The sequence below is a fragment of the Plecotus auritus genome (assembly GCF_963455305.1).
Source record: "Plecotus auritus genome assembly, chromosome: 10".
NCBI classification, from domain to species: domain Eukaryota; kingdom Metazoa; phylum Chordata; class Mammalia; order Chiroptera; family Vespertilionidae; genus Plecotus; species Plecotus auritus.
The window spans coordinates 2,603,883-2,626,774 of record NC_137785.1 but is presented as its reverse complement, the minus strand read 5'-3'; the positions used below and the strand labels follow the sequence as shown (position 1 = coordinate 2,626,774).

The window sequence follows — 22,892 nt, the reverse complement described above, 5'->3', positions numbered from 1 at the left end:
AAAACATAAAAATATGAACAACGGAGGAGAACCCAGACGGCTGTGTAGTTAAACGCCGGTACTCCCCACCTGTCACAACCACATCAAAGTTTCAACTGAAATACAGAACCACCATCATTCAGAACCACCTGCAATCTGCCTGAATGGAAGTCTGAAAACGAGAGAAGGAAAGAAAGTATTCGAGACGGGTAGGAGGGGTAGAGGCACGGAATGGGCTGCTGGGACACCCATGGGTGGCGTTATCTTCCATTGGGAGGGATGTCTCGGCTGCAGAGGCCTCCTGTGAGAAGCAATCACTCCCGACCTGACACCAGGGCCCCAGCCCAGGGTTCCACAGCTAGCTAGATTCCTTCCTTCCTCCCTTCCTTCCTCCCTTCCTCCCTCCCTTCCTTCCTTCCTCCCTTCTTTCCTCCCCTCCTTCCTTCCTTTTTCCCTTCCTTCCTTTCTTCTTTCTCTCCTTCCTCCCTTCCTTCCCTCCTTCCTCCCTCCTTCCTTCCATCCCTCCTGCCATCCGACCTCCCTCCCTTCCGTCCTCCCTCCCTTCCTCCCTTCCTTCCTTCCTCCTTTCCTTCTTTCTTTCTTTCCTTCCTTACTCCCTTCCTTCTCTTCCTTTCTTCCCTTCCTTCCCTCCTTCCTTCCCTCCTTCCTTCCTTCCTTCCTTCCCTCCTTCCTTCCTTCCTTCCTTCCTTCCCTCCTTCCTTCCCTCCTTCATTCCCTCCTTCCTTCCCTCCTTCCTCCCTTACTCCCTTCCTCCCTTCCTTCCTTCCTCCTTTCCTTCTTTCTTTCCTTCCTTCCTTACTCCCTTCCTTCTCTTCCTTTCTTCCCTTCCTTCCCTCCTTCCTTCCCTCCCTCCTTCCTTCCCTCCTTCCGTTCTTCCCTCCTTCCTTCCCTCCTTCCTTCCTTCCCTCCTTCCTTCCTTCCTTCCTTCCTTCCCTCCTTCCTCCCTTACTCCCTTCCATCCTTCCTTCCTTCCTTCCCTCCCTCCTTCCTTCCTTCCCCCCTCCCTCCCTCCCTCTTCTTTCAGTCTCTCTTTCCAGGAATGCAGAAAAAAAAGGGCAATGAAGGCGGGAGTGGGGAGCAGGGCTGGTGGGGGTTGACTGTGGAAAAAGGGGGACATATGTAATACTTTCACCAGTAAAGATTTTTTTTAAATAAAATAAAATAATAAATAAAAAGAAGGTCCAGCCCTGGCCCGGTGGCCCCGTTGGTTTGAGTGACATCCTGTGCACCAAAACGGTGGCAGGTCCGATCACAGGAAGGAAAACTATCGAGTCTCTCTGTCTCTCTGTCTCTGTCTGTCTCTGCCTCTCTCTCTCTCTGTCTCTGTCTGTCTCTCTGTCTCTCTGTCTCTCTGTCTCTCTCTCTCTCTCTCTCTCTGTCTCTCTCTCTCTCTCTCCCTCTTTCTCTCTCTCTCTGTCTCTGTCTCTCTCTCTCTCTCTCTCTCTCTCTCTCTCTCTCTCTACGTCTCTGTCTCTCTCTCTCTCTGTCTCTCTCTCTCTTTCTCTCTCTCTGTCTCTGTCTCTCTCTCTCTCTCTCTCTCTCTGTCTCTCTCTCTCTCTCTCTACGTCTCTGTCTCTCTCTCTCTCTCTCTGTCTCTCTCTCTGTCTCTCTGTCTCTCTCTCTCTCTCTCTCTCTCTCTCTCTCTGTCTCTCTCTCTCTCTCTCTACGTCTCTGTCTCTCTCTCTCTCCCTCTGTCTCTGTCTCTCTCTCTCTCTTTCTAAAACAACAAAACAAAACAACCCTCCCGTGCTCATTCAATAACACAGAAAGAAAGAAGGCCATGGGCCGGGGGGGAGCATTCCCAGGCCATGTTGACCGTGTGAGCCCTTTGCCACCAGAAGACACTGCCCAGGGGCCCTGAGCGCACCCCGTCCCAGCACAGCCCTGGCTGCTCCGTACCAGAGGGAGGTGCCGGGGCAGGACCGGGCCGGCTCCTTACCTGGAATCGTCTCCACAGGGTGCTGTGGGTCGTGGTCTCGGCCTTGGCTTGCTCCTAAGTGGTCCTGGGGCTTTGATCTCTTCCTCTGCCTTCGGAGCTTAGCTCTTCGATTCTGAAACCAATTCTAGCGAGGAAACAAGGCTCAGGGTTACTCCTGAGGTCTGTCCCCTTGGACTAGCTCTTAGTCAGACCTTGGCATTGGGCACCTTTACAATCTCGTCTTGGCATCATTTGCTGGAATACTCATTTTTAAATTATGTTTTAACTGATTTGAGAGAGAGAAACATCAACATCCATCAGCTGCCTCCTGCACGCCCTACTGGGGATCTAGGCCAAACCCAGGCATGGGCCCCGACCAGGAGTCAAACCTGAGACCTCTCGGTGCACAGGACCACACCCACAATCGGAGCGGTAGTCATGTTTCACGCCGTACATGGATGCTGTGCTGATAATGCCCTGAAGGGCCCACTCACGCCCTAGCCTGTCTGGCTCAGTGGGTAGAGCATCAGTCTGTGAACTGAATGATCCCAGGTTCAGTTCCCGGTCAAGGTCACGACCATGTTTCTCTCTACTTCCCTTCCACTCTCTCTCAATATCAATGGGAAAAATGTCCTCAGGTGAGGATTAACAAAAAAGTAATAATAATAAAGTGCAAGTGATGTTCGTGTTTTTTTTAAAAAGAACCAACTCAAGCCCGGCGGGTATGGCCCCGTGGTTGAGCATCCACCCAGGCACCAAGAGGTCGCCGGCTCGATTGCCAGTTAGGGCACCGGCTCAGGTCTCCGGCTTGATCCCTACTAGGAGGCCTGCAGGAGGCCGGCGAGGGGTGTTGATGTTTCTCCCTGATCATGTTTCTCTCTCTCTCCCGCTCTCCCTCTCTCTCTCTAAGTTAGAAATAAAAATTAAACAACAGCCTGGCCAGTGTGGCCCGGTGATTGAGCGTCCACCTATGAACTAGGAGGTCACAGGTTTGATTCCCGATCAGGGCACATGCCTGGGTTGCGGGCTTGATCCCCAGTGTGGGGGGAGCAGGAGGCAGCCAGTGATTATCTCATCACTGATCCTTCTATCTCTCTTTCCCTCCCCCTTCTTCTCTGAAATCAATAAATGCGTGTTTTTAAAAATTAAACAAAAAAAGATACTCCGCACACATCCCTCGGAACCCTGGTGTGGAATACGTGCTCAGTTCACAGTCCTCCCCACTGTGCTTCCTGCTTCCTGTCTTGGGGTGCAGAGCCGGTTACCTTGATTCTAGACACTTTGACGCCCATGTCTGCAGCGAGCTTTTGCATGGTAGGCTTGTTTGGGTAACAATTCTCGTTGAATGCTTTAATGAGGGTTTCCACCTGCTTCTCTGTGAATCTGATGGGGCCGGGAGGCACCGCTGTGGAGAGGTTGGGAGAGAGGAATCATGTAATGACTCAGTGTACACATCAGTCGTCAGGTTCCAGCTGGTCTCTATTTCCTCTTGTCAAGCGGAACCCACCACAACCCTCCAGGAACGAGATCATAAAGCTCTTAAACACACACGGGTGATTCTCCACCTTCTCCCGCTGATCTGAATGCCCTGACCTGGGAGTCCAGGTCGTCTGTTTTCAAAAACCCTGAAGGGCCCCGGGTGGGTGTCTCCGTTGGTTAAAGTGTCGTCCTGATACCCCAACCGTGCAGATTCGATCCCCGGTCAGGGCGCATGCAAGAAGCAAGTAGCAATCAATGAATGCACAGAGAAGTGGGGCCACAAATCTTTCTCTCTCTTGCACTCTGTCTCTCAAGTCAATTAACTAACTTTTTACAGCCCTGGCTTGTTTGGCTCAGTGGATAGAGCATCGGCCTCTGGACCGAAGGGTCCCGGGTTCGATTCTGGTAAAGGCACGTGCCTGGGTTGCAGGTTCGATCCCATTAGGGGCCTGCAGGAGCGGCCGATCCATGATTCTCTCTCGTCATGGATGTTTCTATCTCTCACCCTCTCCTTTCCTCTCTGAAATCAATAAAAAATATATTTAGAAAAAGAAGCAACCAATGAATGCATAAATAAGTGGAAAAACAAATAGATAAAAAAATAAATAATAAATTAAATAAATAAATAATTTTTTTACAAATGAAAGGAAACGTAAGCCACGGGAAATAGACGTGCTCTGCTCATGTGGATCAGGAACAACCTGAGACCAGAAAATGGGTGCCAGAACCAAGAGGTGTGCACTAGGTTGGTCCAACACCCACGTGTGCAGTTCTTAATCAGGAGGGATATCTCCGCTCCAGAGGCCTCCCAGGAGGGGTCCCAGCCCCACCCCAGCCCAGGGTTGCAGAGCTGGGGAGTGATGTCCCCATAACTTCGGGCGGCAAAGACCAGCGGGAATTGTGGCTCAGTGACATGGAGGCTGCTGGAGACCCGGGCAGTTCCTCTTAAAGGGCCAGCGCACAAACTTACATGGTCCTGCTCCCTGTGGGCTCCAGCGCTGGGTGGCGGCACGGGGGGCACCAGGGACAGACGGGGAGGAAGTGGACTGTGTGCCAGCGGGGCAGGCACTTCCCCCACCTGGTGAAACAAATAGACTTCAAGTCCAGGAAGCCCACAGTCCCTAACAAGAGGAACCCAAGGAGGACCACACCAAGACACATCATAAATAAAATGCCACGGGTTAAAGACACAGAGAGAAGCTTAGAAGCAGCAAGAGAAAAGCAGTTATTTACCTACGAGGAAGCACCCATAGGACTGTCAGCTGATTTCTCAACAGAAACATTGCAGGCCAGAAGGGAGTGGCAGGAAATATTCACAGTGATGAATAGCAAGAACCTACACCAAGATTACTCTACCCAGCAAAGCTATCATTCAGAATTGAGGTTCAGATAAAGAGCTTCACAGACCAGAAAAGCTAAAGGAGGTCATCACCACCAAACCAGGATTACATGAAATGCTGAAAATAATTATTTAAGAGGAAGAAGAAGACAGAGGAGGGGAGAAAAGATAAAAATATGAACAACAGAGGAGAACCAAGACGGCTGTGTAGTTAAACGCCGGTACTCGCCACCTGTCACAACCACATCAAAGTTTCAACTGAAATACAGAACCACCATCATTCACAACCACCTGCAATCTGGCTGAATGGAAGTCGGACAACGAGAGAAGGAAAGAAAGTACATCGAGACGGGTAGGAGGGGTAGAGGCACGGAATGGGCTGCTGGGACACCCATGGGTGGCGTTTTCCTCAATCGGGAGGGATGTCTCGGCTGCAGAGGCCTCCTGTGAGAAGCAATGGCTCCTGACCTGACACCAGGGCCCCAGCCCAGGGTTCCAGAGCTAGCCAGATCCCTCCCTTTCTCCCTCCCTCTTCTTTCTATCTCTCTTTCCCAGGAATGCAGAAAAAAAGGGCATAGAAGGCGGGAGGGGAGAGCAGGGCTGGTGGGGTTTCATGGGGGAAAATGGGGAACAAATGTAATACTTTCAACGGTAAAGATATTTTTTTAAATAAAAATAAAAAGAAGGTCTAGCCCTGGCCGGGAGGCTCCATTGTTTGTAGCGACATCCTGTGCACCAAAACGGTTGCAGGTCCGATCACAGGAAGGAAAACATTCAAGTCTCTCTGTGTCTCTCTCTGTCTCTCTCTCTCTCTCTCTTTCTCCCCCCTCTTTCTCTCTCTCTCTGTCTCTGTCTCTCTGTCTCTCTCTCTCTCTCCCTCCCTCTTTCTCTCTCTCTCTCTCTCTCTATCTCTCTCTCTCTCTCTCTCTCCGTCTCTGTCTCTCTCTCTCTCTCTCCCTCTCTCTATCTCTCTCTCTCTCTCTCTCTCTCTCTGTCTCTGTCTCTCTCAGTCTCTGTCCTGTTTCTCTCTCTCTCTCTAAAACAACAAAACAAAACAACCCTCCCGTGCTCATTCAATAACACAGAAAGAAAGAAGGCCATGGGCCGGGGGGGAGCATTCCCAGGCCATGTTGACCGTGTGAGCCCTTTGCCACCAGAAGACGCTGCCCAGGGGCCCTGAGCGCACCCCGTCCCAGCACAGCCCTGGCTGCTCCGTACCAGAGGGAGGTGCCGGGGCAGGACCGGGCCGGCTCCTTACCTGGAATCGTCTCCACAGGGCGCTGTGGGTCGTAGTCTCGGCCTTGGCTTGCTCCTAAGTGGTCCTGAGGCTTTGATCTCCTCCTCTGTCTTCGGAGCTTAGCTCTTCGATTCTGAAACCAATTCTAAGCGAGGAAACAAGGCTCAGGGTTACTCCTGAGGTCTGTCCCCTTGGACTAGCTCTTAGTCAGACCTTGGCATTGGGACCATCACAATCTCCTCTTGGCATCATTTGCTGGAATACTCATTTTTAAATTATGTTTTAACTGATTTGAGAGAGAGAAACATCAACATCCATCAGCTGCCTCCTGCATGCCCTACTGGGGCTCTAGCCCAAACCCAGGCAAGGGCCCGACCAGGAGTCAAACCCGAGACGTCTCGGTGCACAGGACCACACCCACAATCGGGGCCGTAGTCATGTTTCACGCTGTACATGGATGCTGTGCCGATAATGCCCTGAAGGGCCCACTCACTTCCTAGCCTGTCTGGCTCAGTGGGTAGAGCATCAGTCTGTGAACTGAATGATCCCAGGTTCAATTCCCGGTCAAGGTCACGACCATGTTTCTCTCAACTTCCCTTCCATTCTCTCTCAATATCAATGGGAAAAATGTCCTCAGGTGAGGATTAACAAAAAAGTAATAATAATAAGGTGCAAGGGATGTTCGTTTTTTTTTAAAAAAAAGAACCAACTCAAGCCCGGCGGGTATGGCTCCGTGGTTGAGCATCCACCCAGGCACCAAGAGGTCGCCGGCTCCATTGCCAGTCAGGGCACCGGCTCAGGTCTCCGGCTTGATCCCTACTAGGAGGCCTGCAGGAGGCAGGGGAGGGGTGTTGATGTTTCTCTCTGATCATGTTTCTCTCTCTCTCCCGCTCTCCCTCTCTCTCTCTAAGTTAGAAATAAAAATTAAACAACAGCCTGGCCAGTGTGGCCCGGTGATTGAGCGTCCACCTATGAATTAGGAGCTCACAGGTTTGATTCCCGATCAGGGCACATGCCTGGGTTGCGGGCTTGATCTCCAGTGTGGGGCGAGCAGGAGGCAGCCAGTGATTCTCCCATCACTGATCCTTCTATCTCTCTTTCCCTCCCCCTTCTTCTCTGAAATCAATAAATACGTGTTTTTAAAAATTAAACAAAAAAATGATACTCCACACACAGCCCTCGGAACCCTGGCGTGGAATACGTGCTCAGTTCACGGTCCTCCCCACTGTGCTTCCTGCTTCCTGTCTTGGGGTGCAGAGCCGGTTACCTTGATTCTAGACACTTTGACGCCCATGTCTGCAGCGAGCTTTTGCATGGTAGGCTTGTTTGGGTAACAATTCTCGTTGAATGCTTTGATGAGGGTTTCCACCTGCTCCTCTGTGAATCTGATGGGGCCGTGAGGCACCGCTGTGGAGAGGTTGGGAGAGAGGAATCATGGAATGACTCAGTGTACACATCAGGCGTCAGGTTCCAGCTGGTCTCTATTTCCTCTTGTCAAGCGGAACTCACCACAACCCTCCAGGAACGAGATCATAAAGCTCTTAAACACACCCGGGTGATTCTCCACCTTCTCCCGCTGATCTGAATGCCCCGACCTGAGGGTCCAGGTCGTCTGTTTTCAAAAACCATGAAGGGCCCCGGGTGGGTGTCTCCGTTGGTTAAAGTGTCGTCCTGATACCCCAACCGTGCAGATTCGATCCCCGGTCAGGGCGCATGCAAGAAGCAAGTAGCAACCAATGAATGCACAGAGAAGTGGGGCCACAAATCTCCTTCTTGCACTCTCTCTCTCTCTCTCAAGTCAATTAACTAACTTTTTTACAGCCCTGGCTGGTTTGGCTCAGTGGATAGAGCATCGGCCTCTGGACCGAAGGGTCCCGGGTTTGATTCTGGTCAGGGCACATGCCTGGGTTGCAGGTTCGATCCCCCTAGGGGCCTGCAGGAGCGGCCGATCCATGATTCTCTCTCGTCATGGATGTTTCTATCTCTCACTCTCTCCTTTCCTCTCTGAAATCAATAAAAAATATATTTAAAAAAAGAAGCAACCAATGAATGCATAAATAAGTGGAAAAACAAATAAATAAAAAAATAAATAATAAATTAAATAAATAAATAATTTTTTACAAATGAAAGGAAACGTAAGCCACGGGAAATAGACGTGCTCTGCTCATGTGGATCAGGAACAACCTGAGACCAGAAAATGGGTGCCAGAACCAAGAGGTGTGCACTAGGTTGGTCCAACACCCACGTGTGCAGTTCTTACTCAGGAGGGATATCTCCGCTCCAGAGGCCTCCCAGGAGGGGTCCCAGCCCCACCCCAGCCCAGGGTTGCAGAGATGGGGAGCGATGTCCCCATAACTTCGGGCGGCAAAGACCAGCGGGAATTGTGGCTGAGTGACATGGAGGCTGCTGGAGACCCAGGCAGTTCCTCTTAAAGGGCCAGCGCACAAACTTACATGGTCCTGCTCCCTGTGGGCTCCAGCGCTGGGTGGCGGCACGGGGGGCACCAGGGACAGACGGGGAGGAAGTGGACTGTGTGCCAGCGGGGCAGGCACTTCCCCCACCTGGGGAAACAAATAGACTTCAAGTCCAGGAAGCCCACAGTCCCTAACAAGAGGAACCCAAGGAGGACCACACCAAGACACATCATAAATAAAATGCCAAGGGTTAAAGGCACAGAGAGAAGCTTAGAAGCAGCAAGAGAAAAGCAGTTATTTACCTACGAGGAAGCACCCATAGGACTGTCAGCTGATTTCTCAACAGAAACATTGCAGGCCAGAAGGGAGTGGCAGGAAATATTCAAAGTGATGAGTAGCAAGAACCTACAACCAAGATTACTCTACCCAGCAAAGCTCTCATTCAGAATTGAAGGTCAGATAAAGAGCTTCACAGATAAGAAAAAGCTAAAGGAGGTCATCACCACCAAACCAGGATTACATGAAATGCTGAAAATAATTCTTTAAGAAGAAGAAGAAGACAGAGGAGGGGAGAAAAGATAAAAATATGAACAACGGAGGAGAACCAAGACGGCTGTGTAGTTAAACGCCGGTACTCCCCACCTGTCACAACCACATCAAATTTTCAACTGAAATACAGAACCACCATCATTCACAACCACCTGCAATCTGGCTGAATGGAAGTCCGACAACGAGAGAAGGAAAGAAAGTACATCGAGACGGGTAGGAGGGCTAGATCACGGAATGGGCTGTTGGGACACCCATGGGTGGCGTTTTCTTCAATCGGGAGGGATGTCTCGGCTGCAGGGGCCTCCTGTGAGAAGAATGGCTCCTGACCTGACACCAGGGCCCCAGCCCAGGGTTCCAGAGCTAGCTAGATTCCTTCCTTCCTCCCTTCCTCCCTCCCTTCCTTCCTCCCTTCCTTCCTCCCTTCCTTCCTCCCTTCCTTCTTCCCTTCCTTCCTTCCTTCCTCCCTTCTTTCCTCCCCTCCTTCCTTCCTTCCTTTCTTCCTTCTCTCCTTCCTCCCTTGCTTCCCTTCTTCCTCCCTCCTTCCTTCCTTCCTCCCTTCCTTTCTTCCCTTCCTTCCTTCCTTCCTTCCTTCCTCCCTCCCTCCCTTCCTTCCTTCCTTCCTTTCCTTCCTCCCTCTCTCTCTTCCCCCCTCCCTCCCTCCCTCCCTCTTCTTTCCGTCTCTCTGTCCCAGGAATGCAGAAAAAAAGGACAATGAAGGCGGGAGTGGGGAGCAGGGCTGGTGGGGGTTGACTGTGGAAAAAGGGGGACATATGTAATACTTTCAACAGTAAAGATTTTTTTTAAATAAAATAAAATTATAAATAAAAAGAAGGTCCAGCCCTGGCCAGGTGGCCCCGTTGGTTGGAGCGACATCCTGTGCACCAAAACGGTGGCAGGTCCGATCACAGGAAGGAAAACTATCGAGTCTCTCTGTCTCTCTGTCTCTCTCAGTCTCTGTCTGTCTCTGCCTCTCTCTCTCTCTCTCTGTCTCTGACTCTCTCTCTAAAACAACAAAACAAAGCAAACCCTCCCGTGCTCATTCAATAACACAGAAAGAAAGAAGGCCATGGGCCGGGGGGCAGCATTCCCAGGCCATGTTGACCGTGTGAGCCCTTTGCCACCAGAAGACACTGCCCAGGGGCCCTGAGCGCACCCCGTCCCAGCACAGCCCTGGCTGCTCCGTACCAGAGGGAGGTGCCGGGGCAGGACCGGACCGGCTCCTTACCTGGAATCGTCTCCACAGGGCGCTGTGGGTCGTGGTCTCGGGCTTGGCTTGCTCCTAAGTGGTCCTGGGGCTTTGATCTCTTCCTCTGTCTTCGGAGCTTAGCTCTTCGATTCTGAAACCAATCCTGAGCGAGGAAACAAGGCTCAGGGTTACTCCTGAGGTCTGTCCCCTTGGACTAGCTCTTAGAGCTTGCCATTGGGGACCTTCACAATCTCGTCTTGGCATCATTTGCTGGAATACTCATTTTTAAATTATGTTTTAACTGATTTGAGAGAGAGAAACATCAACATCCATCAGCTGCCTCCTGCACGCCCTACTGGGGCTCTAGGCCAAACCCAGGCATGGGCCCGACCAGGAATCAAACCCGAGACCTCTCGGTGCACAGGACCACACCCACAATCGGAGCCGTAGTCATGTTTCACGCTGTACATGGATGCTGTGCTGATAATGCCCTGAAGGGCCCACTCACGCCCTAGCCTGTCTGGCTCAGTGGAAAGGGCATCAGTCTGTGAACTGAATGATCGCAGGTTCAATTCCCGGTCAAGGTCACGACCATGTTTCTCTCTACTTCCCTTCCACTCTCTCTCAATATCAATGGGAAAAATGTCCTCAGGTGAGGATTAACAAAAAAGTAAAAATAATAAAGTGCAAGTGATGTTCGTTTGTTTTTTTCAAAAAAAGGAACCAACTCAAGCCCGGCGGGTATGGCTCCGTGGTTGAGCATCCACCCAGGCACCAAGAGGTCGCCGGCTCGATTGCCAGTCAGGGCACCGGCTCAGGTCTCCGGCTTGATCCCTACTAGGAGGCCTGCAGGAGGCCGGCGAGGGGTGTGGATGTTTCTCTCTGATCATGTTTCTCTCTCTCTCTCCCGCTCTCCCTCTCTCTCTCTAAGTTAGAAATAAAAATTGAACAACAGCCTGGCCAGTGTGGCCCGGTGATTGAGCGTCCACCTATGAACTAGGAGCTCACAGGTTTGATTCCCGATCAGGGCACATACCTGGGTTGGGGGCTTGATCCCCAGTGTGGGTCGAGCAGGAGGCAGCCAGTGATTCTCCCATCACTGATCCTTCTATCTCTCTTTCCCTCCCCCTTCTTCTCTGAAATCAATAAATACGTGTTTTTAAAAATTAAACAAAAAAAGATACTCCACACACAGCCCTCGGAACCCTGGCGTGGAATACGTGCTCAGTTCACGGTCCTCCCCACTGTGCTTCCTGCTTCCTGTCTTGGGGTGCAGAGCCGGTTACCTTGATTCTAGACACTTTGACGCCCATGTCTGCAGCGAGCTTTTGCATGGTAGGCTTGTTTGGGTAACAATTCTCGTTGAATGCTTTGATGAGGGTTTCCACCTGCTCCTCTGTGAATCTGATGGGGCAGGGAGGCACCGCTGTGGAGAGGTTGGGAGAGAGGAATCATGGAATGACTCAGTGTCCACATCAGGCGTCAGGTTCCAGCTGGTCTCTATTTCCTCTTGTCAAGCGGAACCCACCACAACCCTCCAGGAACGAGATCATAAAGCTCTTAAACACACACGGGTGATTCTCCACCTTCTCCAGCTGATCTGAATGCCCTGACCTGGGGGTCGAGGCCTTCTGTTTTGTTTTTTCTTATTTTCCTTTTTGGTTAATCCTCACCTGAGGATATTTTTCCTTTAAATTTTAGAGACGGAGGGATGGACAGAGAGAGAAACACTGGTTGAGAGAGACCCATCGATTGGTTGCCCTCGCACATGCCCCAACCAGGTCCAGGGATCGAGCCTACCTATGAGGTACATGCCCTTGACTGGTATGGAACCGGGACCCTTCAGTCCACAGGCCGACACTCTTTCCACTGAGCTAAACAGGCGACGGCAAGGTTGTCCGTTTTCAAAAACCATGAAAGGCCCTGGCTGGGTATCTTAGTTGATTAAATCATCATCGGGATACCCACACAGTGCACATTCGATCCCTGGTCAGGACACATACAAGAAGCAAGATCCTGTTCATAGCAACACAATTTGCAATAGCTAAGATTTGGAAACAGCCCAAATGCCCATGCGCAGATGAGTGGATTAGAAAACTATGGTGGCCTAGCCGATTTGGCTCAGTGGATAGAGCAACAGCCTGCGGACTCAAGGGTCCCAGCTTTGATTCTGGTCAAGGGTATGTACCTTGGTTGCGGGCACATCCCCAGTGGGAGGTGTGCAGGAGGCAGCTGATCGATGTTTCTAACTCTCTATCCCTCTCCCTTCCTCTCTGTAAAAAATCAATAAAATATACTTTAAAAAAAAGAAAACTATGGCACATCTACACAGTGGAATACTACGCTGCTATAAAAAAGAAGGAATTCTTACCATTTGCAGCAGCACGAATGGCTCTGGAGAGCATTATGCTAAGTGAAAGAAGCCAGGCAATGAAAGAAAAATACCACATGAGCCAAAACCGGTTTGGATCAGTGGATAGAGCGTCGGCCTGCGGACTGAAGGGTCCCGGGTTCGATTCCGGTCAAGGGCATGTACCTTGGTTGCGGGCACATCTCCAGTGGGAGGTGTGCAGGAGGCAGCTGATCGATGTTTCTGTCTCATCGATGTTTCTAACTCTCTATCCCTCTCCCTTCCTCTCTGTAAAATATCAATAAAATATATTTAAAAAAAAAAATACCACATAATCTCACTCATTTATGGAAAATAAAGAACATTATAACCTGATGAACAAAAAGATAGATACAGAGGCAGTAAAGCACTGAACAGACTGTCAAATTACAGCGGGAAGGCTAGGGAGTGCTGGGGAGGGCGGGAAAGAGATCAACCAAAGGACTTGTATGCTTGCATATAAGCACACCGATGGACACAAGACACTGGGGGTGGGGGGGGGAGGGGTGGGATGAGGGCATGGGACAGGGGTAGGGGAGGCTGGGGGAAGGTAAAGAGGGGAAAAAGGAGATATATGTACTCATATATGTAATACTTCAAACAATAAAAAAAACATTTTTAAAAAAGTTAAAAAAAGAAAAAAAGAAGAAGAAGCAAGAACCCCAGCTGGTTTTGGGCAGCGGATAGAAGCTTGGTTGCCCGAAGATTAGGGGCCCGGATTACGGGCTCCATCCCCAGAGGAGGGGCCTGCAGGAGGCAGCAACGATTCTCTCTCATCATCGATGTTTCTCTCTCTCCTCCTCCCTTCCTCTCTGAAATCAATAAAAATATTTTTAACAATAAAAATTAAAAAAGAAAATAGGTTCCAGAACCAAGAGGTGTGGACTAGGTTGGTCCAACACCCATGTTTGGAGTTCTTAATCAGGAGGGATATCTCCACTCCAGAGGCCTCCCGGGAGGGGTCCCAGCCCCACCCCAGCCCAGGGTTCCAGAGCTGGGGAGAGATGTCCCCATAACTCCGGGCTGTCAAAACCTGCGGGAATTGTGGTTGAGTGACATGGAGACCCAGGCAGTTCCTCTTAAAGGGCCAGTGCCCAAACTTACACGGTCCCGCTCCCTCTGAGTTCCGGCGCTGGGTGGCGGCATCGGGTGGCAGCTCCAGCACTGGGGCACCAGGGACAGACGGGGAGGAAGTGGACTGTGTGCCAGCGGGACAGGAACTTCCCCCACCTGGTGAAGGAAATAGACTTACACGTTCAGGAAGCCCAGAGAGTCCCATACAAGAGGAACCCAAAGAGGACCACGCCAAGACACATCATAATTAAAATGCCAAGGGTTAAGACAAAGAGAGAATCTTAAAAGCAGCAAGAGAAAAACAGTTACCTACAAGGGAGCACCCATCCGACTGTCAGCTGATTTCTCAACAGCAATGTGGCATGCCAGCCCTAACCGGTTTGGCTCAGTGGATAGAGCGTCGGCCTGCGGACTCAAGGGTCCCGGGTTCGATTCCGGTCAAGGGCATGCACTTTGGTTGCGGGCACGTCCCCCATAGGGGGTGTGCAGGAGGCAGATGATCGATGTTTCTCTCTCATCGATGTTTCTAACTCTCTCTCCTTCTCCCTTCCTCTCTGTAAAAAAATCAATATATTTTTAAAAAAAAGAAATGTGGCAGGCCAGAAGGGAGTGGCAAGAAATAAGCCAAGTGATGAATAGCAATGACCTACAACCAAGATTACCAGGTGTACCAGTTAATAATGCGGATTTTTTTCCTAGATGGAGTTACACATATGTTGATGTATATGCGATTTGATATGTATGCTATTTTGTTGTATTGACAACAAGCTTCAAAACTTCGTATGTCTAATTTTCTTATGATGTTAACATCACAGATATTTTTACACTTAAAAATGTCGAATTTCGTGCCAAAAAAAAAAGCATTTGTGGGAGGTTTTAATTCATTACTTTATTTTGAAGGAAAGTGCTGCTGAAAGTGATCGTATACTTCGGGAGGCTTATGGTGAACATGCTCCATCTTAAGGCACTTGTGAACACTGGTTTAAACGCTTTAAAAGGGATGATTTCGATGTGAAAGACAAAGAATGTCCAGGTCAACTGAAAAAGTTTGAAGACCAACAATGACAAGCATTATTGGATGAAGATGCGTGTCAAACTCAAAAACAACCTGAAGAAAGATTAAATGTTGCTCAGCAAACCATTTCCAATAGTTTACAAGCAATGGGAAGGATTTTAAAGGAAGGAAAACGGGTGCCACATCAACTGAACGAAAGACAAATGGAAAACCGAGAAGTCATCAGGAAAATGTTGCTTCAACAGCATGAAAGAAAGTCTTTTTTGCATCGAATTGTGACTGGCGATGACAAGTGGACTTATTTTGAGAATCCCAAACGCACAAAATCATGGGTTGATCCAGGTCAACCATCAACATCGACTGCAAGGCCAAATCGCTTCGGAAAGAAGACGATGCTCTGCGTTTGGTGGGATCAGGAAGGTGTGGTGTATTATGAGCTTCTAAAACCAGGTGAAACCGTTAATACTGATCACTACGACAACAAATAACCAATTTGAACCACGCTTTGATCGTGAAATGACCAGAATGTTCCAGAAGACACAGCAAAGTGATTTTGCTCCATGATGACGCACCATCACACACTTCAAAACCAGTTAAAGACACGTTAAAAGATCTTGCCTGGGAAGTATTAACCCACCCGCCGTATTCACCAGCCCTTGCTCCTTCAGATGACCACTTGTTCCGATCGATGGCACACGCACTTTCTGAGCAGCACTTCAAAACGTACAAAGAAGTGGAAAACGGGGTCTCTGAATGGTGTGCCTCAAAACAAGAAAAGTTCTATTGGGACGGTACCCACAAATCCCCTGAAAGATGGGGAAATGTGTAGCTAGCGATGGACATTACTTTGAATAAAGCACTTGTGATGTTTCCCTTGAAATTACCGTGTTTTCTTTGATTACAAAGTCCGCATTATTAACCGGGACACCTGGTACCCTACCCCGCATAGCTCTCATTTAGAATGGAAGGTCAGATAAACAGCTTCACAGACCAGAAAAGGGTAAAGGAGAGGTCATCACCACCAAACCAGTATGGGGGGAGGAGGGGGTGGGGAGGAAGAGAGAGAGGAGGAGGAGGAGGGACGGGGCAGCAGCGGGAGGAGAGGGAGGAGGAGGATCAGTTCCCAGATCATTTTTTAAAACACTGTGGGGGTCCTGGCCAGGTGGCTCCCTTGGCTGGGGCACCACCCCAGGTACCGGAAGGTGGCAGGTTCCATTCCCGGTCGGGGTGTGTGCAGGAGGCGACTAATAGCGATCGATCAGTGTTTTTCTCTCACCTCTCTCTCTCTCTCTCTCTCTCAAAATCAATAAAAAAAATTTTTTTTAAAGGATGAAGATCAGCCGAAACCGGTTTGGCTCAGTGGCTAGAGCGTCGGCCTGCGGACTGAAGGGTCCCGGGTTCGATTCCGGTCAAGGGCATGTACCTTGGTTGCGGGCACATCCCCAGTGGGAGGTGTGCAGGAGGCAGCTGATTGATGTTTCTCTCTCATCGATGTTTCCAGCTCTCTATCCCTCTCCCTTCCTCTCTGTAAAAAATCAATAAAATATATTAAAAAAAAAAAAAAAGGATGAAGATCATAAATTTACCCATCCACATAAAAAACTGAGCAGTGCCCAGCCGGTGTTGCTCAGTGGTTGAACGTGGTTGACCCATGAACCAGGAGGTCTTGACTGGATTCCCAGTCAGGGCACGTGCCCAGGTTTTGGGCTCGATCCCCAGTGCGGGTCGTGCAGGAGGCAGCCGATCTGACGGTTCTCTCTCACCATGGATGCCAATGGATAGGTGGAAATGAAGAGGAGTGGTTAAGGAAACAAAGTGGATAAAGAATAAAACTTAGCCCTGGCTCGTTTGGCTCAGTGGATAGAGCGTCGGCCTGAGGACTGAAAGGTCCCGGGTTCGATTCCGGTCAAGGGCATGTACCTTGGTTGCGGGCACATCCCCAGTGGGGGGAGTGCAGGAGGCAGCTGATCGATGTTTCTCTCTCATCAATGTTTCTAACCCTCTATCCCTCTCCCTTCCTCTCTGTAAAAAAATCAATAAAATGAATTAAAAAAAAAAGAAAAGAATAAAACTTAGCCCTACCCAGTTTCTCAGGGGTTAGATTGTCCGCTCATGGACTCAAGGGTTTTGGGTTTGATTGCAGTCAAGGGCACATGCCTAGGTTGCTGGCTCGATCCCCAATAGGGGGTGTACAGGAGGCAGCCGATCAATGATTGATTCTCTCTCATCATTGATATTTCTATCTCTCCCCCTCTTTTTTTTTTTAAATAGCATATGATTATATTTAATACACAAGTTTGGTATCTCTCCCCCTCTTCCTTCCTCTCTGAAATCAATAAAAATCCTTCCCCTCAAAAATCAATCAAATATAAATATTTTTAAAAGTCAATGGAGCTCTAGCCAATTTGGCTCAGTGATATTTCTCTCTCCCTCTCCCTTCCTCTCTGAAATCAATAAAATATGTATTTTTAAAATCAATGGAAAAAAATATCCTAGACTCGCCGTGGTCGGCAAACCGCGGCTCGCGAGCCACATGCGGCTCTTTGGCCCCTTGAGTGTGGCTCTTCCACAAAATACCACGGCCTGGGCGAGTCTATGTTGAACAAGTGGCATTAGAAGAAGTTTAAGTTTAAAAAATGTGGCTCTCCAAAGAAATTCCAATCGTTGTGCTGTGGATATTTGGCTCTGTGGACTAATGAGTTTGCCGACCGCTGTCCTAGGGTGAGGCTAACAACACCACCACATTGGCTTTGTTCTGGTCCATAATCAAATGTCAGACTTCACTAGTATAATTAACTCAATTGTGTGACTAAGGAACAGAAGAGAGAGAAAAGAAACTTGAAAACTGTTTCACAATTTTGTTCTCTAGTAAAGAGCCCTAGCTCACTAATTCAATTGTTTGATCTCAACACCCATTTACAATCTTAAAAAAAAAAATGTTTTTATTGACTTTTAGAGAGAGAGGAAAGGAGAGGGAGGGAGAGAGAGAAACATCCATGATGAGAGGGAATCATGGATCAGCTGCCTCCTGCACGCCCCACACTGGGAATCGAGCCCGAAACCCGGGCATGTGCCCTGACCGGGAATGGAACCGTGACCTTCTGGTTCATAGGTCGATGCTCAACCACGGAGCCACGCCGGCCTGCTGGCCGCTGGTTCGGGTCTTGGACACCGGCGTGTCCGTGATGTTCCCACTGCTCCAAACGCAGGGACAGCAGCCGGCATTCGCAGCGCAAGCCAGAAACCGGCTCCCTCACCCCAGCCGTGGAGCGGCCCAGCTTCTGACAAGCCCAGGGGTTTCGAGCCCAACCTCTCCCCGCACCCCCGGCGCGGAGACCCTCGCCAAGGGGGTGCACTTACAGTCGGGAGGGGTGTTGTGAGCCATGTCGGTTGGCGGGAGTCTCGGCCTGCGACCAGGAAAGACGGCGGCCTGGCGGTCGGCGGGCTTTATACCCCAGGCCCTCCCTGGTATGGAATAATTAGGAGTGATCCTACACATTCCGCCCCTCCCGATCCCATCCTTTTGTAGTTAATGCTCACCTGAGCCCTTTTGTTTCCACAGAGGAAGGGAAAGGAGGGAGAGGGGATCGGTGATGAGAGAAACAGCCATCAGCTGCCTCCTGCACGCCCGCTCCTGGGGATCGAGCCCGCAACCTGGGCAAGTGCCCTGGCCGGGAATCAAACCAGTGACCTCTGGGTGGTCGGGGCGATGCTCACCCACCAGGCCCGCCGGCCAGGGCTCACGCTATTTTCCCGTGGCTTTTTTTTTTAGAGAGTGGAAGGGAGGGGGAGAGACAAAGACAGAAACATGGACCTGAGAGGGACCGACCGACTGGCTGCCTCTCACACTCACACGGACCGGGGCCAAGGTACGTGTCCTTGGCTGGAATCAAACCCGGGACCCTGCCGTCCCCGGGCCACGCTCTATCCACTGAGCTGAACCGGCCTGGGCAACACCTTAATTTCTTAGACAGAAATGACAGAATCTGAGAAGGACACGATAGCACTCCCTTTCCTTCTGTTTTTTTATTTTTAGAGTACGTTTATTAAAGCTGGGGACAGTGAGCCCGCTGGTGTGGCTCAGTGGTTGAGCGTCGACCTATGAACCAGGAGGTCGGGGTTCGATTCCTGGTCAGGGCACAGGCCCGGGTTGCGGGCTCCATCCCCAGTGTGGGGCGTGCAGGAGGCGGCCAATGGGTGGTTCCCTCCATCGTTGATGTTTCTCTCTCTCTCTCCCTCTCCCTCTCTGAAATCAATTTAAAAATCCTAAACAAAAGGGTAATGTGCAGCCGAAACCGGTTTGGCTCGGTGGATAGAGCGTCGGCCTGCGGACTGAAGGGTCCCGGGTTCGATTCCGGTCAAGGGCATGTACCTTGGTTGTGGGCACATCCCCAGTGGGGGGTGTGCAGGAGGAGGCAGCTGATCGATGTTTCTCTCTCATCGATGTTTCTAGCTCTCTATCCCTCTCCCTTCCTCTCTGTAAAATATCAATAAAAAATATATTTAAAAAAAAATAAAAGGGTAATGTGCAAATTGACCCCAACGGCAAAACAACTGGGAACAACCGGTCGCTATGACGCGCACTGGCCACCAGGGGGCAGACGCTCAATGCAGGAGCTGCCCCTGGTGGTCAGTGCGCTTCCACAGGGGGAGCTCTGCTCAGCCACAGCCGGGCTGACCTCTTTGATTGCAGTGGTGGCCGTGGGAGCCTCTCCCGCCTCCTCGGCGGCGCTAAGGATGTCCGGCTGTGGCCTAAGCTGGCAGGTGGACATCCCCCGAGGGCTCCCGGGCTGCCAGAGGGATGTATGACTGCAAGCGTAGGCCTGATCCCACGGGAAGCGGGCCTAAGCTGGCAGGTGGACATCCCCCGAGGGCTCCCGGGCTGCCAGAGGGATGTATGACTGCCAGCGTAGGCCTGATCCCACGGGAAGTGGGCCTAAGCTGGCAGGTGCACATCCCCCGAGGGCTCCCGGGCTGCCAGAGGGATGTATGACTGCCAGCGTAGGCCTGATCCCACGGGAAGCGGGCCTAAGCTGGCAGGTGCACATCCCCCGAGGGGTCCCGGACTGTGAGAGGGAGCAGACCGGGATGAGGGACCCCCCCCCTCCCGAGTGCACAAATTTTCATGCACCAGGCCTCTAGTAAATATATAAAGAAGGATCTTACCCTTAAAAAAAAAAAAAAAAAAGCTGGGGACAGCGAAACACGGAAGGGCCTAGGACAGTGGTCGGCAAACTCATTCGTCAACAGAGCCAAATATCAACAGGACAACGATTGACATTTCTTTGGAGAGCCACATTTTTTAAACTTAAACTATATAGGTAGGTACATTGTTATTAACTTAATTAGGGTACTCCTAAGCTGGCCTTTGCTAAAAACTCGAGGGGCCAAAGAGCCGCATGTGGCTCGCGAGCCGCAGTTTGCCGACCCCTGGCCTAGGCTAAGGAAGCCATAGGAGAGGGACTAGGTGGGGAAATGAGCCCCGGCTGGGCCAACTCTGGCTCACTAAGAAGTCAAAGAAAGGGGGGTCCAGGGGCCAGGGCCAGGGGGTAACCACTGGGGGACACACGGGCGCTGTCCCTGGTTGCAAGCCTCACGGGGTCCCTTGAGGTCTAGGAGATGCACACAGCTGGGAGAGCAGGGCAGGAAGGGAGAGCCGACGCCTTTTCTTCTGTGAATCTGCTTTTAATCATGCAGGTACCACGTCAGAGCGGCTCCCAGACTTTGGAACGCTTTTCCCGACTCTAACATCTTCTGCCAATGTTACTCCACAGCGTAGACCCTGCAGAACCCCCGTACACACCTGTGCACGTTCCTCACGTGAAGCTTTCATTGGCTTGTTTATCATGAATAAATTCACTATTCCGTGTCTAAACATAAAAAAAAAAAACTTAAAAATGTTGCCCTGGCTTGGTGCTGCTCAGGGGGCTGAGCGTCTTGTTCTGGGTACTGGAAGGTGGCGGGTTGATGCCTGGTCAGGGCATGTACCCAGGTTGTGGGTTCGAGCCCGGGTTGGGGTGCATATGGGAGGCAACTGGTAGATGTTTCTCAGATTGATGTTTCTCTCTCCCTCTCCCTTCCTCTCTCTTAAAAAAAAAAAAAACACCAAAAACAGCAGCAACAAAAATAAAAATTGAAAAAGATGGCCCTAACCGGTGTGGTTCAGTGGATAGAGCGTCGGCCTGCGGACTGAAAGGTCCCAGGTTCGATTCCGGTCGAGGGCATGTACCTTGGTTGCGGGCACATCCACAGTAGGGAGTGTGCAGGAGGCAGCTGATCGATGTTTCTAACTCTCTATCCCTCTTCCTTCCTCTCTGTAAAAAAATCAATAAAATATATTTTTTTAAAAAGAAAGAAAAAATATATAGCAACCCTATACACCTAAACCATCCCAATAGCATTTTTGAGTGCTACTACATTTACACACCTTTTTTTTCGATGTTCATAACATACCTATGTATTCTTTTTTTTTTTTTAAATATATTTTATTGATTTTTTACAGAGAGGAAGGGAGAGGGATAGAGAGTTAGAAACATCGATGAGAGAGAGAGACATCGATCAGCTGCCTCCTGCACGCCCCCTACTGGGGATGTGCCCGCAACCCATGTACATGCCCTTGACCGGAATCGAACCTGGGACCCTTCAGTCCGCAGGCCGACGCTCTATCCACTGAGCCAAACCGGTTAGGGCCCTATGTATTCTTGTTAAAACTGTTTCTTCATGCTCTTCCCTTACCTTTGGAAGTGATGGCCTTTTTACCTTTTTTCTTAAAATAAAAGGGTTCTTTTTTTTTTTCATTTTTATTTGATTTCAGAGAGGAAGGGAGAGGGAGAGAGAGTTAGAAACATCCATGATGAGAGAGAATCATGGATCGGCTGCCTCCTGCACGCCCCACACTGGGGATCCAGCCCGCAACCTGGGCATGTGCCCTGAGCTGAAATCGAACCGTGACCTCCTAGTTCATAGGTCAATGCTCAACCACTGAGCCACGCTGGCGGGGCTGAAAGGATTCTTTAAATGAGTACCAGGGTTAGGGGGCGGGGGCAAGTGAGGCTACCACCTCAGGAGCAATACTAGAGGGGCCCTAACCGGTGTGGCTCAGTGGATAGAGCGTCGGCCTGCGGACTAAAGGGTCCCAGCTTCGATTCCGGTCAAGGGCATGTACCTTGGTTGCGGGCACATACCCGGTGGGGTGTGTGCAGGAGGCAGCTGATAGATGTTTCTCTCTCATCGATGTTTCTAACTCTCTATCCCTCTCCCTTCCTCTCTGTAAAAAATCAATAAAATATATTTTTTAAAAAAATAAAAAACAAAAATTCGTTGCAAAAAGTCAGTTTTACAAAATATAAAAACTGGAAAATAAAAACAGGACCCTCAAAAGGGCATGCAGCATTAATGAAATGATTTCTCTCTTGCAATTTCTTCTTAAGGTCACAGATCAGCCTTGGGGGAGGTGGACAAGTTCTTTTACTTGTTTATGGCTGGAACCCACAGTACAGCAGTATAAAGTGGAAAGGTTTGTGTGATTACACATGTGTTTGTGTGATTTAGTTATTTTAAATTTATTGGATTTAGAGAGAGAGGAAGGGGTGGGGGAAACATCGATTTGTTGTTCCACTTATTGATGCATTCATTGATCGCTTCTGGCCTGTGCCCTGACCAGGGATCAAACCTGCAACTTTGGTGTATGGGGATGACGCTCTAATCATCAACTGTGCTACCCGGTCAGGGCACATGCCCGGGTTGCCGGCTCGATCCCCAGTGTGGGGCGTGCAGGAGGCAGCCGATCCATGATTCTCTCCCATCATTGATGTTTCCCTCTCTCTCCCTCTCTGAAATCAATATAAAAAAATACATATATGTAAAAGTAAACCATATTGGGAATGTATACATAAAATCTCCTAAAATCAACTGAGAATAAGAATAGGATCAAAAAAAAAATGGGCAAAATAGATGAACAGTCATTCATTTTGCATCTATTTGAGTTCCATCAGATGATGAAGTAAAATCAGATTTCGGGGTAAAATATATAAATGAGCCCTAGCCAGTTTGGCTCAGGGGATAGAGCGTCGGCCTGCAAACTGAAAGGTCCCAGGTTCGATTCCGGTCAAGGGCATGTACCTTGGTTGCGGGCACGTCCCCAATAGGAGGTGTGCAGGAGGCAGCTCATGGATATTTCTCTCTCATCGATGTTTCTAACTCTCTCTTCCTCTCTCTTCCTCTCTGTAAAAAATCAATAAAATATATTTAAAAACATATATATATATATATATATATATATATATATAATCA

At 49.9% G+C, this 22,892-nt stretch overlaps 1 protein-coding gene across 1 annotated transcript in view; it reads right to left on the bottom strand.

Moving 5' to 3' along the window:
• Positions 1-4,406, bottom strand: part of DUXA (double homeobox A) — a 58,598-nt gene extending 54,192 nt beyond the window's left edge. Inside the window, exons 1-3 of the mRNA XM_080644036.1 lie at positions 4,368-4,406; positions 3,184-3,323; positions 1,940-2,063 (exon numbers count right to left, since the gene is read on the bottom strand). Of these exons, the coding sequence (XP_080500162.1) occupies positions 1,940-2,063; positions 3,184-3,231 (172 nt within the window). The 5' untranslated portion in view covers positions 3,232-3,323; positions 4,368-4,406. The remainder of the gene's footprint in view (positions 1-1,939; positions 2,064-3,183; positions 3,324-4,367) is intronic.
• Between the last annotated feature and the right edge of the window lie 18,486 nt (positions 4,407-22,892).